Below are 16,917 nucleotides of genomic sequence, written 5' to 3'. Positions count from 1 at the left end.
TTTGAAATTGAAAACTGATATAATAAAATATAAATAAAATAAAATGGCACATTTCTGGGTGCATGCACAAAAACTGAAGATTTATATGGGATTAGCAAGGATCACATAAATATTTCTTCTACTACTGGACCCACAAAAAAAAAACTGAAAAACAATTTTCACAGTAGTGTAAATGTTAGGCTGCCATCCATGATACTCTTTAAAGTGACATGTACCAATTACAACTCTTAGAAAACCATATTCAGATCTACCTGGCTGAAGAGATTTTTTTGTTTTTAAAGACTTTATTTATTCATGAGAGAGACACAGAGAGAGAGAGAGAGAACCGCTGAGCCACTCAGGTGTCCCTGGCTAAAGAGATTTTATAAATGCCATCAACAGGACAGCCCGGGTGGCTCAGCGGTTTAGCTCTGCCTTCAGTCCACGGCATGATCCTGGAGTCCTGGGATCGAGTCCGGCATCAGGCTCCCTGCAGGGAGCCTGCTTCTCGCTCTGCCTCTCTCTCTCTCTCTCTCTCTCTCTGTGTCTCTCATGAATAAATAAATAAATTTTTTAAATAAATAAATGCCATCAACATATTAAAAGATAAAAAGGTGATTACAAAAGTTTAACTCCGTTTGAAGATGCATTGAAGATGCATAAGTGATAGCTAACAAATTTTAAGTTCAAAATGAAGGCCAGGAAAAAAAAAAGGAGGCCAGCTATTGATCTCATGGGATAAAGAAAAATATGTTAAATCATTTGACTGAATGGCCACACAATAGTTAACAGCTTACTGATGAGAAACTTATTCTCAGATAATAACTAAAAATCTTGTACTGGACAAAAGTAAACTTCATGTCATTTTTCTGGTTATTTGCATAAGAAGCTAGATAGAATCTCCACTATAAAGTAATGACTATATATCAACTACACATGATGAATATGCCAAAGTAGTTATTTTATAACAATGTTAAAACTTAAAATGTTATTTTAAGTTCACAGAAACCCTGCAAATTAAAAGGGCAAAAACGATCACTAAACCATTACCATTACCAGCAATCAGACTGCTAGAATGGGGGTAGACTAGACTAATATGTGAAATTTAATGATTTTGCTATAAAAACATGAAAAGATACACATTGTTCACTCCAGGAAGAGGTGGAATTTCAGTTTGATAATCTTTTAAGTTATTCAACTACTATAAATTACTAAATATTCAGGGCAAAGAACCGATATCCTTCTGGTCCATTGTAATGTATTTTTTAATATATTTTTTTAAATGTATGTTTTATTAAATGTTTATAATCATAGTACTTATGTGACTTGATATGTCAACTTGTTCTCTCTAGGGTTATCTTTGATATGTTCTATCTAGGATTATTTTGAACAGCAGCATAACATTCTACCATGTGTGCACACTGTAATTTGTTGAACTGCCTTTTTTTTAGTATTTTATCTTTTTGACAGAGAGAGAGAAAGCACAAGCAGGGGAGCGACACAGGGGGAGAAGCAGGTTCCCCGTTGAGCAAGGAAACTGATGCCAGGCTCGATCCTAGGATCATGACCTGAGCCAAAGGCAGACAGTTAACTGACTGAGCCACCCAGGCACCCCACTTTTGTACATTCTTAATGTTCTTAGTACGGATGTCCAAAAAGGAAATTTGATAGATACTACCAAGTTTTTCTTTGCAAAGTGCAAATTTTACTGGTTTGTTTTTTTTTTAATGCATCTAACCAGAAATAAATATTTTAAGATTTAAAGTTTCAAACAGGGCAGCCCTGGTGGCTTAGCGGTTTAGCACCACCATCAGCCTGGGGTGTGATCCTGGAAACCAGGGATCAAGTCCCACATTGGGCTCCCTGCATGGAGCCTGCTTCTCCCTCTGCCTGTGTCTCTGCTTCTCTCTGTGTCTCTCATGAATAAAATCTATAAATAAATAAATAAATAAAGTATGTAAGTTTCAAGCATGGGCACCTGGCTGGCTCAGTCAGTAGAGCATAAGACTATTCCTCTCAGGGTGGTGAGTTCAAGCCCCACATTGGGTGCAGTTACTTAAAACTAAAATCCTTAAAAATAAAGTTTCAAAAATAAACTAATAGAAATGAGTGAAGATACTAAAGAGGAAATACAGAAAAAGAAACAAATTTGGAAATAAGATAATTCAATCTGGACTACCTGTGGGAGAAAAATATGGAGTTCAAGAGTTCAAAAGATGAGCTGAAAGCTAAGACTTAAGTAGGGGCGCCTTAAGGTCTGCCTTCAGCTCAGGTCATAATCCCAGGGTCAGGCTCCTTGCTCAGCAGGGAGTCTGCTTCTCCCTCTGTCCCTCCCACTACTCATGCTTGTGCTCTCTCTCTGAAATAAATAATAAAATATTAAAAAGAAATAGGGTACACTCTAAATACAATCCTCTGGAAGAATATATCAACTGTGAATGATGAAACTACTGGAGAACTTTAGTGGGAGTAATTTCATTAGAGTGGCATGGCCAGAACTATACTGCCAAGGGCTAAGAAGTAAATACAAATTCAAATAAAGGCTAGAGTACACATTTAAGAAGTCTGGAAGAAATAAAGACAGGTCCATAGATTTGAGGAGGCACAATCAAAAGACGGCTGCCTAAGATCTCAGATATCTGATCATTTTTAAAGGCTGAAGAAAAAGGGCCCAAAAAGGTGAAGGGAGGGGGGTCCTGAAGTCACTGGAGAGGCTTAAGATGCTAAAAAAACAAAAAAAAAAAAAAAAAAAACACACATTTCAGGATGAAATCCACAATAAAGAATAGGAGATAATCTTGGAGGGAAGGAGATGTTTCAGTCCTCGAGAGAGTAATGAAAACACAAAGTATGTACTCATAGAAGTTATATTCAGAGGCAGAGGGTTAGAAATCTGGTGGAAGTTCATACCTATTGATTTCTACACAGGAACAGACTAATCTGTTGAAGTGAGGGGTAGAGTAGGGTTTTGAGAAGTAAAGTGTGTATATGACACATTCTCAAGTGCTTGGGCAGGTATCTGTGAAGCTGTTTAGTAAAGACGCTACACTTTGATTAAAGGATATAGGTAGAGTATAGCATGCCTGTATTTGATTACTTTTACAATAATTATATATTTGACTCTCCAGTGTCTATTAGAGACTTAGGGCATATAAAACCTTTAAGACATAGTCTCTGATCCTAACAGTTCAGATACTATTTTATATTTTGAAATGTAAAAATTTCCCCAAATATAATGTATTAGGTTACCTCCTAGGTTATAAATTGATATATTTCATTTTCTTCCAATCAGATTAACAAGAAACAATTTCAAGCTACATATACCTTCAGATATGAGATCCCTAGAAGAGATTTTACAAGTTACAGAGTACCACTAGAAATAGTTTCAGAAATGCCATACTAGGAGGACTTAGGGCAACTCACAAGGCAAGCACCCCAATTGCTTTCTACCCAAAAGTACTGGCAAACCAACTGTATTATGATCCCTAACACCCTAAGTAAGTTTCCACACAGAATTCAATTTTAAATACACATGTATAATAAATACCAAAATGTCACCAAATTGTCAAATTTCACTAAGAATGTATCATATATAATTATCATGAGCCAATGTAATAATACTTGCCCTTTGCATGACTTGGCTTCAAGGACCCCAAATTACACGAACTTCTGATTTACATAAATTAAGTAGACAAATAATATCTCTTCTGTAGAGCAGTTTCAAGTAAGTTACAGCTAGCAATTTTAACCTTCTTAAAAGCACCTTAAAATGGAATTCTATCTATACCCTGTTTTCACCTTCTATTTTCTTTCCACCAGTTGGCATAAGAATGAGGTTTGGAGAGCTCTGCATTCCAAATTTAGAAGGTAATAATATAGTTAGGAAAGGCAAACTTATTAGAATTTTCTCAAACAATGAAAGAATTCTGCATGTCCAAAAGGAAAAGCCATGAGAGTAAGAACTGGAATAACCATATTTAAGAAATGTGAACCTCTACTTGATTTAAATTAACATACAACACGTCTCTATAAAACCATTAGACTATTAAAGTGGTTAGACTTGATGGAAAAGCTTATAACAGAAGTTAAACTTAGAATTGCTTTTTAAAAATACAGAATTTTTTTATTTTTTATTTATTTTAAAGAGAGCTGAGTCCGCAAGCAGGGCTAGGGACAGGGAGAAGGAGAGAAATCCTCAAGCAGCTCTCCACTGAGCACGGAGCCTGACACAGGGCTCAATCCCAGGACCAAGATCATGACCTAAGCCAAAATCAAGAGGCAGCTGCTTCACCAACTGAGCCACCCAAGAACCCCCAATTTTTTTCATATTTTTAGCTGATTTTTCAGCTTTAAACATTACAAGTAGCAAATATTAATACACAACTTTCAGAAGCTGAACCATTCCTGATATTTTAAACATTATTTATTTAAATAAAGTTTTTAAAAACTTGAACATGCTATGTATCAATTGTTATTTTTCTCAAGCAGTGTTTTCCATCTCACGTGCACATACACAAGGATAAAAAAATTTATAGTACTTGGCTAATTTCACCCTATATTTGCTCAAAGCAGGAAACCAACCATGTCTTACTGTCTTCATTCATAGTAGAGTACTTTGCACTTAGTGGGCATCCAAATATATATCAGGTAAAATAGTTTCCATACACTTATTTTATCACTGTTTTACCTGACATAATAAAATTTGTGGTGAGAGTCTGTGATCCAGCTACAAAAAATATCTAAAGCATAGTAACCAGATTAAAAACCGAATATTTAAAAAAAAAAACCAAAACTAATATTTGGGAAGCCCGGTGGCTCAGTGGTTTAGCGCCTGCCTTTGGCCCAGGACAGGATCCTGGAGTTCCGGGATTGAGTCCCACGTCAGGCTCCCTGCATGGAGCCTGCTTCTCCCTCTGCCTGTGTCTCTGCCTCTCTTCTGTGTCACTCATGAATAAATAAAATCTTTACAAAAAAAAAAAAAACTAATATTTTTGAAGCCAATACTAATCTTATCTAGTTTAAAACACAGAATTCCAGTTAATACACTGCAGAGATACTGTACTGTCTCCACTGAAACTGATTATAAGTTGGCCCAAAACATGTTTTGTTTTGAGAATGTAATGAAGCATAGCATCATAGCTATAGGCTATAGAGCTCATAACCTGCAATTTTCATTGTAATTTTATGTCACTTTACCCTACTTAATTTCAATAGGTTGTCATAAATTACATATTGAAAGCCCTCTGAAGTATTAATTTAAATTTTACTTTAGAAGAAATATCTCTAGAAAGTCCGGTTCAATTTTCAATATGTTATCACTCTATCTAACTTATTAACTATTTAAGACTATACATTATATATCTAAAGTCGTATAGTTTACCAAACCCACAAGCCTCTCGTTCTATTATTAAACAGGTAACACACAGCCAAAATATATACAAATGATATCTTTAGGCCTTTAAATAACCACTTTATCGGGTATGAACATTTTTTAAGCAAGTTATTTTCTGTAAATGTTTCAAAGTTTACTATCTCATTGTGTAAAAATAACGGAAAGATATTTTAATTTATGAATAGTAAGCAACAAAAGTAGGGGTGAAGCTGAAGAAATTGAGGTTAACAAACATTTCTAGTAAGTTCTATGCCTTTTTTTCTTTTAATTTCTAAAATGGAATACAGATCTTCAAGTTAAATGAGTTACACATCCTGATAAACCCATTGTAAACTAAATACGATTTAGAAAATGCACTTAATACACCTAACCTACCAAACATCACAGCTTTAGCCTTGGCCACCTTAAACCTGCTCAAAACACCATTAGCTTACAGTTGGGCAAAGTCATCTAACACAAAGTCTATTTTATAATAAAGTGGTAAATATCTCATGTAAGGTATTGAATACTGCACTGAAAGTGAAAAATAGAATGGTTGTGTGGGTACATAGTGGTTTTTAAGTACATCGTTATTGACCCTCATGATCACCTGGCTGACTCGGAACTGTGTCTCCCTGCCTCTACTCAGCATCACAGAAAGACTATCAGGCCCCACACTGTTAACCTGGGGAAAGATCAAAAATCAAAATTCCAAGAACTCAATGTGTATGACTCACACCATGGTAAAGTAGAGAAATCTTAAGCCAAACCATGGTAAATAGGGGATCGTCTGTAATTGGCTAGCCGAATGCAGCTAAGTTTTATAGTTCCTAGCAAATTCTATAAAGGCAATGTTCTTGGTAAGCCATATGTAATCAAATGTAATTTATAATAAATGGCTACAAAATTCTAAAGGGGGGAGGGAATGATTCATTTTGTTCATCTAATTATTTCAGTATCAAATCTAAACAGTTTTTTTCCAATTAGAAAAGATGCTCCAGGGGCGCCTGGGTGGCTCAGTCAGTTAAAAGTCTGCCTTCAGCTCAGGTCATGATCTCAGGGTCCTGGGATCAAGCCCCAAGTCGTGCTCTCTGCTCATTAGGGAGTCTGCTTCTCCCTCTCCCGTTATGCTTACCCGCGCTTGCTCTCTCTCACTTTCTCTCTCAAATAAATAAATATATTTAAAAAGAAAAGATGCTCCAGCATTACCAATTATGAAAAATAAAACAATTTATATGACCACCACTGGCAATCCTTTGTTTTCAATGAGACCAAAAATTGATCTTTCACAATTTAGATCCTTACCTAAAGGATAAAGTATATAGCTCAAAGGAACAAAGTACTGTATTTTCTGTACCAAAAATTGATCTTTCACAATTTAGATCCTTACCTAAAGGATAAAGTATATAGCTCAAAGGAACAAAGTACTGTATTTTCTGTACTTCTCTAAATTTCCACTTCTTTTACATGTAATCTTTTTATTAAGGGGGGGGAGGCAAAGCAGGAAAGAAAATGCAACATGAAGAGTGTATCTAGAAATCCTTAAAAGAGACATTAATCTCAGAAAGTAAAAATGGACTAAGTGGCAGATAACAGAGAAACTGGGTTTTAATTCAGTTTTTAAAAACTACATTTATTAGGCACCTTAATTTTTAAATATCTCTAAAAACTAGAAAAAAATCATTCCTGTAAATCAAACTCATATTAATAGCAGTAACATGTTCTATGTTCCTCATACTTCCGATTTCAAATTTATGTAACACAAGACTTTTGTTATTGTACAGATAGTTTATCTTCCCTAAATTCTACATTAAGGAAAAGTATTTTAGATTGAAGAAATAAAAGGCACAAAAGGAAGGGGGGGAATAGCTTTAAAAACTGGTCAACACAAATGTTATTTCACAACTCTGATCTTCTAACAGGTGTCATGGTGTATTCTTAATCTTTCCCCCAAGCTACCACATATTTCACTGATTTTATAACTAAGTGAACTCTGGTCTCTAGTAGCTTGAACATTTAAGTCAAAACAGATTTCTAAGTTTCCCAAATTCAATTAAATCAACGTCTTCCCCTAACTAGGACCCAGCTTCTTCTACCTTACCTCCCACTCAGCCTTCCCCAGAGCAAGGAAAAATTCTCATTCTCCTAGAAAATTAGAGAAATTATTTGGGTCAAAGTAACAAAATACATTTAAGGTAAAACATATTGTCCCTGGCTTGTTTCAGTTCAAAGACTCGCTAAAGTACTGACTTGGCATTAAGCAGTAAATACAAAAGATAAATCAGTTTACTGACTTAACTGTTCTCAACCCACAAATGCCATCCTAAAAATATAGTATTTCTAATACTCAACAGTTTTTTTTTTTTTTAATTTCCACACAAGTCCTAAGAGCAGAGGCTCTAGGTCCCCAGTATAACAGTGTGCACCTCAAACAACACGTTGCCTTTGTGTAGTGACATACAGCCCAAGTACCTACCAAAGAGAGCAATCTGATCTGCCAAATAGGTCAAGGTCTAATTTGACAAACATTTAGGTAAAATGTATAACATACATCTTCCAAATATCTATTCTAGCTTGGTACTAACGGTGATTAAGATAAGGTCCAAAAGAACAGCTATGACAAAGCTACAGAAGCAACATACTAAGTTGTTAATATCACCTTTTTTTTTCCTTCCCCAAATCACTCTTAATCCAACCAAAAGAAATGGACTATATTTCCTTAGGTGGAACACATGAGTGTTTTGGCTGCCCTAATAACCTACACTGATTCAAAACTTCCACTCCAAATATATACCCCTATTAAGCTTATTGCTAAATGTTCCAAGATACTAGACAAGTTATTTTTTATGCAGCTGGATCCAGAACCAGTAAGGACATTTAAAATACTTTTAGACTTAAATTTGTATCATATAGAAAGGGTTACTATAACAAAGCTTTCAGCAAGTTGGGGGTGGAGGGGGGGAGCACCTCTAAAGAAGTAATAAATAAACTGGTAGATTCCTCTATTTTAACAAAATTCTAGTCGTTGGTCTCAGAAGTAACTTTCAAGATAAATACCACACTGGAAGTGTCTCCTTCAGACATTAGAAAATTAGAACAGCTGCAAACTTTACATGAACATTTCTTTTGGCAGCAACAATATAATCATATAGCAAGTTATTTTGTGTCCTTTAATAGTTAAGTGGCAAGAATAACTCTGGAGGAATATTTTAAATACTGAGAACTTCAAAGTTCCTTAAATCCAAATATTGCCATGCCATCTTCATCTCCAAAGTCAAACATAATGGGATGCAAGGGCAACTACATTACTTATGCTTTTTAATTAACTACCAATAATACAAATCTAACCATATCCCCACCTTTGGTGAACTGCAGCAGAGAGAACACAGAAAACTAACTGGGAAGCCACCAGAATACATTGTAACACTTGAATGGAAACAACATGCAACCAAGTATGCCATTCAATGGATGTAAAAGGGGTTAAGGAGACAATATTTCAGCATTCAGAAATTTACATTTGCTCCTTCCTACCTATAAATGCCTTCAGTATCAAATACTTAAAACCAAAGCTCCGGGATCCCTGGGTGGCTCAGTGGTTTAACACCTGCCTTGGCCCAGGGTGTGATCCTGGAGTCCCGGGATCGAGTCCCACATCCGGCTCCCTGCATAGAGCCTGCTTCTCTGCTTCTCCCTCTGTGTCTCTACCTCTCTCTGTGTGTGTCCCTCACGAATAAATAAAATCTTACAAAAAAAAAAAAAAAAGCTGAATCAGAAAGTTCATTCAAATAAATAAAGTTCATTTGACAGCTGCTGCTATTTTCAGTTGCAAGGGAAAAAAAGAAAAGGCTCTCAATATCGTACAATACAAATACTTATGTGCCATACTGGCTACAGCAGCCTACCTCTGTAATTTGCACCTTATTTTATGGTAGTCCATGACAGAACATCCAAAAAATTAAAATAGTATGATCTGAAGCTTCTTTTCAAGCATGTCTACAAGAAGAATTATCTCATAAAAACCATCCACTTTTATGTGACTCTAAAACTCCATGCCCAGAAGCCAATGACTAGTTTATAAGCAAGATAATGACTAGTTCAATGGAAAAGGTATTATGACAATAAACTAAGACTGGCTCACCATGTTATGATCTGCCTGCCTAATATGTGTTTAGCTACTGTAGTCAGCAATGTCCAAATATAAATTTGAAACATTTAATGACTAGTTCTGTTCTAGACTTCAAGCTCATCTTACCTTTTTAAAACATAGTTTTAATCTAAGGCTCTCCATTAAAAAAAAAGAAAGAAAGAAAGAAAGAAAGAAAGAAAGAAAGAAAGAAAGAAAGAAAGAAAGAAAGAAAGAAAGAAAGAAAGAAAAACTTTTTTAGAAAATATATTCCCTAGAGTAGAGAAAAATTCAGGAACAAATTGTAACTCAATTTCACGAGAAGTACAAAAAAAACCCACAGTGGAAGGTGCAAAATCTCAAATATTTCAGCACACCTCTAAACCTTGACACAAATTAAAATCAAAGTAAGTTTCAAAAGTCAAAGAGAAATAAACCTCAAACAGGCTGAGCATTATATTTTACAAGACATGTCAACATTTTATGAATGGATCCATAAATATACCAAGAAAAATCTTAATTTAAAAGTACTTTATCTGGTTGGTTACATTTCAATCACTGTGAAGTGGCATGAAGCCGTAAGGCAGCCAATACAACTCCAAAAACCACTTCTTTCAGAAAGAGCTTTTATTTTGTTTACCAAGTTTACTACTAAGTTTAATCGTGACCTATCACAACCCTTACCATAGCTCACTGTATAAAATTAGCCCTGCAACTTGCAAACATAAGCAGAATCTAGACTTAATCAAACATATGGTGGTGGGAGGCCTGTCCGGCTTCGGGGGAAAAAAAAAAATTAAATTGAGGACGTGGGATCAAAACCTTTTAGCTGGAAAACAAACAAAAAGCCCACCGATGGCTGCTCAAAAGTCTTCGACGGGGATGTGATGGAAAAGGACACCTCTTACACATTTTAGGGCGTCGAGAAATCAAAACTTTGAGACGAGCAGACACGGTGTGGGTTTAAGTAGTTCCACGGCAGAGGCTACAGCAAAGAGGCAAGACCCTAAAACGGGGCGGGGGGGGGGGGTAGTAGTAGTAATAGTAGTAGCAGTGGGGGGACGGGGTGCGAATCCAGCCCACCTCCAAGCTACTACGAGGTGCACAGGCCGCTGGGGGAGCAGCCCAGCCGCCCGGCCCCGCACCACGGGGACCTCGCACAAAGTTGGCCGGCCAGCCAGCCAGGAGCGTTCCCCGTCCACCCGCCGACACGCCGAAACCCTCCGCCGCCGCTAGCAGTTGCTCCTGAGGATGCGAAGCCGCGACCTGGCAGGTGGGAAAACACATTCTAAACGGGGAGGCGGCGGGGGGGGGTCAGCAGGAGGTCGCGGAAACCCCGGCGCCGGGACCACCGCCTCACAGGTCCGGGGCCACTCACGCACACGCCCTTTAGCGCAGCGCCCCGAGCCGCGGGGAGGCCGGGAAGCGGGGCCTCGCCGCGAGCAACGTACCATTTTAAAACAGCCGTGTCCCTCCCGCCGGGAAAACAGGCATTTGCCCCTGCGAAGTCTCCCCGAGAGTTTCTCCGCCCCGGGGCGGCGGGGAGGGGAGGGGAGGGGAAGGGAGGGGAGGGGAGGGGAGGGGAGGGGAGGGGAGGGGGGAAGGGAGGGGGCGCGCGCCCCCGGAGCGCGAGCAGCGCCGCCGGCAACAGCCCCGCCGCGCACGCGCACGCGCACACGCGCGCGGCCGCCACGCCTTCCTCGGGCCGCGGCCGGGGACGCGCGGCGCCGGCTCTCAGCGCTCCTCCGCCGACAGTCGCGCGCTGCCGTCTCCAGCGCCGCCCTGCGAGCCCGCCCGGCGACGCGGCTGCCGCCCGGCCCCAGAGCCGGCGACGCGGGCCCCCGCCGGGGCGCTGGAGCTGCGTGCGCGCGCGCCTGCCTGTGTGTGTCCCCCTCCGCGGAAGACGCGAGGTCTCCGTGGCTACGGCCCCGGGCGGGGCGGGGCGGGGCGGGGCGGCGGCGGCGGGCCCCCCCGTGGGGCCGAGCTGAACTCCGCGTGCTGGGAAGCGCCGTTGCGCAACCCGGGGCCGGGCCGGGGCCGCCGCTTCCCGGAGGCTGCGCCACGCCGCGCGCGCGCCGACCTCGCCCGGGGGGGGGGGGGTGCTGGGGGCGGGGGCGCCGCTCGCCCTCCTCCCTTACCTTCCTAGAGGCCCGAGCGCTCCCCTCCTCGGGCGGCCGCAGCCCTGAGCATGTCCGGGTGGGTGCGGGGCCGCGCCGGGGACCGCGAGCCGGGCGCCTCAGCAGGCGGCACCACCCAGCCCGCGCTCAGCCCCTCTCGGCGGCCGCTGCCATCTTGTCCCGGCGGCTGAGAGGAAACGGCGGAACGGCTGCCCCCGACCGCTGCTGCTGCCGCTGCCGCTGCCGCTGCTGCTCTGGCTGCTGAGCGTCGGGCCCGTCTCCCTCATCTTCCTTCCCGGGGGCTCGGGGTGCGGACGGCGCGGCGGGGCTGGGGCTGGGGCTGGGGCCGGGGCGGCGGGAGGCCGGGCGGGGCCTACGGGCGGCGCGCGGGGCGGGGGCCCATTCCCGCCGCGGCAGGCGGAGAAGGACGCGGCCCGGGGACGCGGCGACGCCGGGGCCCGCGCGCGGCTCGCTCGGCTCAGGCCGCCGCGCTGCCGGCAGGCGTCACCGAGGCAGCTGCCGCCGGCCGCCCCACTGTCGGGCCCCTCCTCCGCGCCGCCGGCCTCGGCCGCCGCCTCCGCAGCGCCACCGCCCGCCCGGCCGCGCTGCGCGCCGAGCCCGGGCGGCCGCGCTCTCCTCGGGCCGCGGCGCCTCCGCGAAGCCCCTCCCCGGGGCCCGCCCGCAGCCGCGCGCTGGGAGCTCCGAGCCCGCCCGGCGGCCCGCGCGGTCCCGGCCTGACCCGCAGCCGCCAGCGCCCGCCCGCCCGCTCGCTGCCCTCCAGCCCCCCCAGCCCCCCGGACAAAAATACACGCGCAAAAAAAAAAAAAAAAAAAAAGGAAAAGAAAAAAAAGTACCCTCACCACCACCACCCCCCACGAAAGGACTAAAATGAGGAAGCAGGATTTTACAGGCCTTTCGAGATGCCGTAATCACATTTCCCCTTCCACCCCTTTAGGATCTGCTGCTTGGCGGCTTGTTGGGGTTTTTCTTTTTTTTCTTTTTTTTTTTCTTGTTTTGTTTTGTTTTTTAAAGGGTTCAAAAATAAGGAAAGGGGAAATGCTTGCTCGGTGAACTGTTCCAGTCTAAAATAGATCCTTCCCGCTCCCCCATCCCCAAGAGTCAAGAGAGCTGTAAAGTCGGGTTAAAGAAAGGCGGCGGCGGGGGGGATGGGGGGGATGCGGGGGAGGCCTCCCTGCACGTCGCCCTGGAGCATCCCTAAGGCGCCACAGCCCGCCTAACAGGGAAGTGTATACCCACCTCCGCGTTGGTAACTCTCCATCAAGTTAGTTCCACTCCCCGAGACTGGTTGGTTACCTCTCTCCTGGAGACTAGGAAATCAACAGAATGGCCTATCTCAAACAACGTAATCATGGAACTATAGAATTTTAGAGATGAAAGAAACTTAGAGATCCTTGGTCCAAACCCTTGAAGCTAGCTAGCTTAGCTAGGGCAGGGCTTCCAAGGAAGTTTCCGTGACCTGCCCAAGGCTATGCAGCAAAGCCCCTTCTTTTCCCTAAGAAACAACTGACCTTCTGGCACCCAGCATTCAGAGTTCATTTTCTTTAATACCTGTTTCCTTTTGTTCTTAACGTTTAATTTGGGGGCGACTGAAACACCTCTCTCTAAGGAAGTGTCCTTTCTTGGTTCCTTTCATAATCTTCACTAGGAGGTTTAACTCCACCACATTTGTATTTATCCCCAGATATTTTCTGTTGCAGTGGCTGGGGCAGGGCACAGGGAGTGGCAAATGGCTGCATATTTAATGCTACACATTTATTCCGTGCTGCTTTTCAAACCAGGAGAAGAGTATTTTTGAGAATTCCTTTTAAAAAAGAGAAAAGGCTAGTCTGCCCTGAAGCAGTTGGAAGTATTTTCGAATGACAGTTGTTTTCTCCAAGTTAGGGAGGATAACCAGTTGAAAAGGCTTCCAAAATAGAAAAACAAAACAATGACTCTGCCTGAGAGATAGCAGCATATTAGCCATTCCTTTTTACTTAGTATTTAGTTACTTTGGATTTTTTTTTAAAGCAATAGTTAAAAGAACCAAAAAAGGATAAAAGCACTATTTGCAGGAGAAAGTTACAATAATAATAATAATAAAATCTTAGTGAAACAGGGGAACTATTCCACTAGAACTTCAAATTTCCAGAACTTTTGCGAAATATTTCTCTGGACCACTTTTAATAGGAAGCTTCGGATTTTCCCTATTTTGTGGCATAAGTACGTTTATTGAAAAGCTGAGGGATGCCTGGGTGGCTTAGTGGATGAATGTCTGCCTTGGGCTCAGGTCGTGATCCTGGGGTCCCAGGATGGAGTCCGCGTGCATCGGGCTCCCCATGGGGACCCTGCTTTTCTCTCTACCTATGTCTTGCCTCTCTGTCTCTCATAAGTAAATAAATAAATAAATAAATAAATAAATAAATCCTTTGAAAAAAAAAAAACGCTGAAGAGGACTTTTTTCCCTTTCTATCCCTGATTTGGTATGCACTGCACGATAAGTTCCAGGAGGGGAGTCTGTATTTTTTTTTTTTTTTTGACAGTTGCATTGCGCCTGATTTATTGTTGTCTTTAGTAAATGCTGCTAAGTAAGTCAATAAACACTATTAACTCAAGTCCTCCTCCACTTTATACCTATTGCCTCTTAACTTAATCTCTTTACTTGCAACCTCTTCCTTCTCCAATCCATTCTGAACACCAACATCCAGATAGCTTTTCAAAGCCCCTGACAGCCATTTTATGAAGTTTGTAAAAAAAAAAAAAAAAAAAAAAGGAAAATTTCCAGCCTTCATTTTTTAAAAAATGCAGACTACTAAATTGTATATGAAAAAGTTGATTGTGTGTAAAAAGATGGAAACAAAAAAACTCAATAATCTTTTCATTCATGGGGCGCCTGGGTGGCTCAGTCAGTTAAGCTTTTTTTTTTTTTTTTAAGATTTTATTTATTCATGAGAGACACAGAGAGGCACAAATACAGGCAGATGAAGAAGCAGACTAGCACGGGGAGCCTGATGAAGCACTTGATCCCAAGACCCCGGGATCATGACCTGAGCCAAAGGCAGATGCTCAACCATTGAGCCACCCAAGCATTCCAGTCAGTTAAGCTTCTGCCTTCAGCTCAGGTCATGATCCCGAGGTCTTGGGATCAAGCTCTGGGTCTGGGTCCCTGCTCAGAGAGGAGTCTGCTTTACCCTTCCCTCATCCTCTGCACCACCCCTCCTTGTGTGTGTGCACACGCTCTTTCTCAAATAAATAAAAGCTTTCAAAAATTTAAAAAAAAAACTCTTTTCTTTCAGAATTACTATTAAAATACAATATACCAGAGACTAGGCTCTAAGCTGATGATACAAGGAAAAGGGAGATACCCCATGAGTTCATACTCTCTAGAAAGCTGGTTATTATACAAATAACCTATTGTAATATTAATAAGCATTATAGAAAAGAGCACAGCCTGCAATGAGAAGGAAGACCCTAATCAAATGAGGAAGCTGGGAAGCCATAAAAAAACCTCATTCATTTCTCACCCTCCAGGACTCAACTAAAGCACTTACTTCCTCAGGAAGAACCTCTCGACTTCTCTAAGCCAGATCCCCATATATCCTTCATGGGTAGCAATTTTCTCAGTTGCCATTTCCTCAGTTATTTATTTTCATTTATTTGATTGATGTCTACCTCTTCCACCAATCTGAAAGCTCTGCAAAACTAGAAAGCACATCTTTTTGTACACCCGTGTCTCCAGCTTTCAGACAGTAGTGCATAGCAGCTGATCCACAGGACCAGCTACATCCAGGGCCCATGAATAAGGAAAAGGTGGGGTGCCTTGTTCAAAATTATGAAGGATTTCAAGATTGTAACAGTAGAAGATTGAATGCATCATGGGGACCCCTTGAAGCATAGGACTGTGTGCAACTATACACGTTGAGTAAGTAAATGAAAGTTGAGATCTGAAAGATGTGTTGAAAGTAGCCCAAACAGAACAGTTGAAACAAAAGAAAAGACATATGCAAAAGTCATTTAGAAAAAGGCAAGAGTAGAAATTTTGAGAAACTGAAGGAGAGATTTTAGTCAGAGTGAGAGGATAAATCCAAGCAGATGAGGGCAGAGGAAGAAGCAAAGGTCTGGATGGGATTTAGGACTTTATTCTACCTGCAATGGAAGCTATTGGAGGATTTAAGGAGGGAGGCGACATTTATCAAAAAAACCCATTGGCTTTGGGTGTAGGAACTATTTTTCTTCTTAGCACTTTTCCGTAGTGTTTAAAGTAAACACTTTAAAGCTTTGAGTAAAAGCTAAAAAGCTTTGAGTAAAAGCTAAAAACCTGACCTAAAATGGTCTATAAGATCTCGCATAGAACTGGTCTACAAAGAACACACCTCCTACTTTTTTTGTATGTTATACGTTTTACATAGAGTATTCTTACAAGAAAATAAGCTAGAGGGCAGCCCGGGTGGCTCAGCGGTTTAGCACCGCCTTTGGCCCAGGGTGTGATCCTGGAGACCGGGGATCAAGTCCCACGTCGGGCTCCCTGCATGGAGCCTGCTTCTCCCTCTGCCCCTGTCTCTGCCTCTCTCTCTCACACACACATGAATAAATAAAATATTTTTAAAAATAAAAATAAAATTAAAAAGTAAGCTAGGAAAAAAAATGTTAGGAAAACCACAGGGGTGCCTGATTGGCTCAGTTGGTAGAGCATATGACTCTTGATCCCAAGGTCATGAGTTTGAGCCCCACGTTGGGTGTAGAGATTACTTTTTTTAAAAATAAGCAATCAATTTGAAGGGAAAAAAAAATCACAATAAAGAGCAATACATTGACAGTACTATATTGCATATATTAAGAAAAATCCACATATAATTGGACCTGTAAATCAACTTCTATTTGTAAAATGAAAGAACGAATTTTCTGTGTCAGCAATACGAAACTCTCCACAAACATACTACAGCCACAATTGCTTGAAATCAACACCCAAAAATGGAATCTAAGACCTCTCTCTCTCTCTCTCTCTCTCTCTCTCTTTCTCTCCCTTAGGCCTTTCCCCAACCCCCAAACCCAAAAATCACTCCTTCCAAAGGAGGCCACTTCTTGTACTCACCTTGTGTTCATCACTGTCCTTGTTCCTCACGGTACCACATCTAGGTGTCAACAGAGAGAAATGGCCCTTCTATCATCAGCCTTAAGCAAGGGATGCTGATACTTCTCCAGAGAAAAACCCTGGAATCTGTCACAGAGCCTGGGTCATCAATGCACACTCTCCTTCCTCAGGTTAGGAGTTTATTTTCGTTTTCCTCCAGACCCTAGGAGGGTGCCTTTCCTGCCACTGTGGAGTTGGG

At 42.0% G+C, this 16,917-nt stretch overlaps 2 protein-coding genes across 8 annotated transcripts in view; one reads left to right on the top strand and one right to left on the bottom strand.

Moving 5' to 3' along the window:
- HIPK3 (homeodomain interacting protein kinase 3) overlaps positions 1–12,965 on the bottom strand; it is a 92,243-nt gene extending 79,278 nt beyond the window's left edge. For 4 of the 6 annotated variants that reach the window (XM_077863527.1, XM_077863531.1, XM_077863528.1 and 1 more), the window contains exon 1: positions 12,848–12,965. In XM_077863527.1, coding sequence (XP_077719653.1) covers positions 12,848–12,869 — 22 coding nt within the window. In that variant the 5' untranslated portion in view covers positions 12,870–12,965. Of the gene's footprint in view, positions 1–10,924; positions 11,050–11,611; positions 11,748–12,847 lie in introns of those variants that run through there. The other 2 variants (XM_077863529.1, XM_077863530.1) reach the window with 2 other exon arrangements.
- Positions 10,564–16,917, top strand: part of LOC144292738 (uncharacterized) — a 96,754-nt gene continuing 90,400 nt past the window's right edge. Inside the window, exons 1-2 of one of the 2 annotated variants that reach the window (XM_077863534.1) lie at positions 10,564–10,746; positions 16,724–16,849. In XM_077863534.1, coding sequence (XP_077719660.1) covers positions 16,772–16,849 — 78 coding nt within the window. In that variant the 5' untranslated portion in view covers positions 10,564–10,746; positions 16,724–16,771. The remainder of the gene's footprint in view (positions 10,747–16,723; positions 16,850–16,917) is intronic. The other variant, XR_013360078.1, reaches the window with a different exon arrangement.

Source organism: Canis aureus, chromosome 21, assembly GCF_053574225.1.
Source record: "Canis aureus isolate CA01 chromosome 21, VMU_Caureus_v.1.0, whole genome shotgun sequence".
NCBI classification, from domain to species: domain Eukaryota; kingdom Metazoa; phylum Chordata; class Mammalia; order Carnivora; family Canidae; genus Canis; species Canis aureus.
This window is presented reverse-complemented; position numbering and strand designations above follow the sequence as displayed.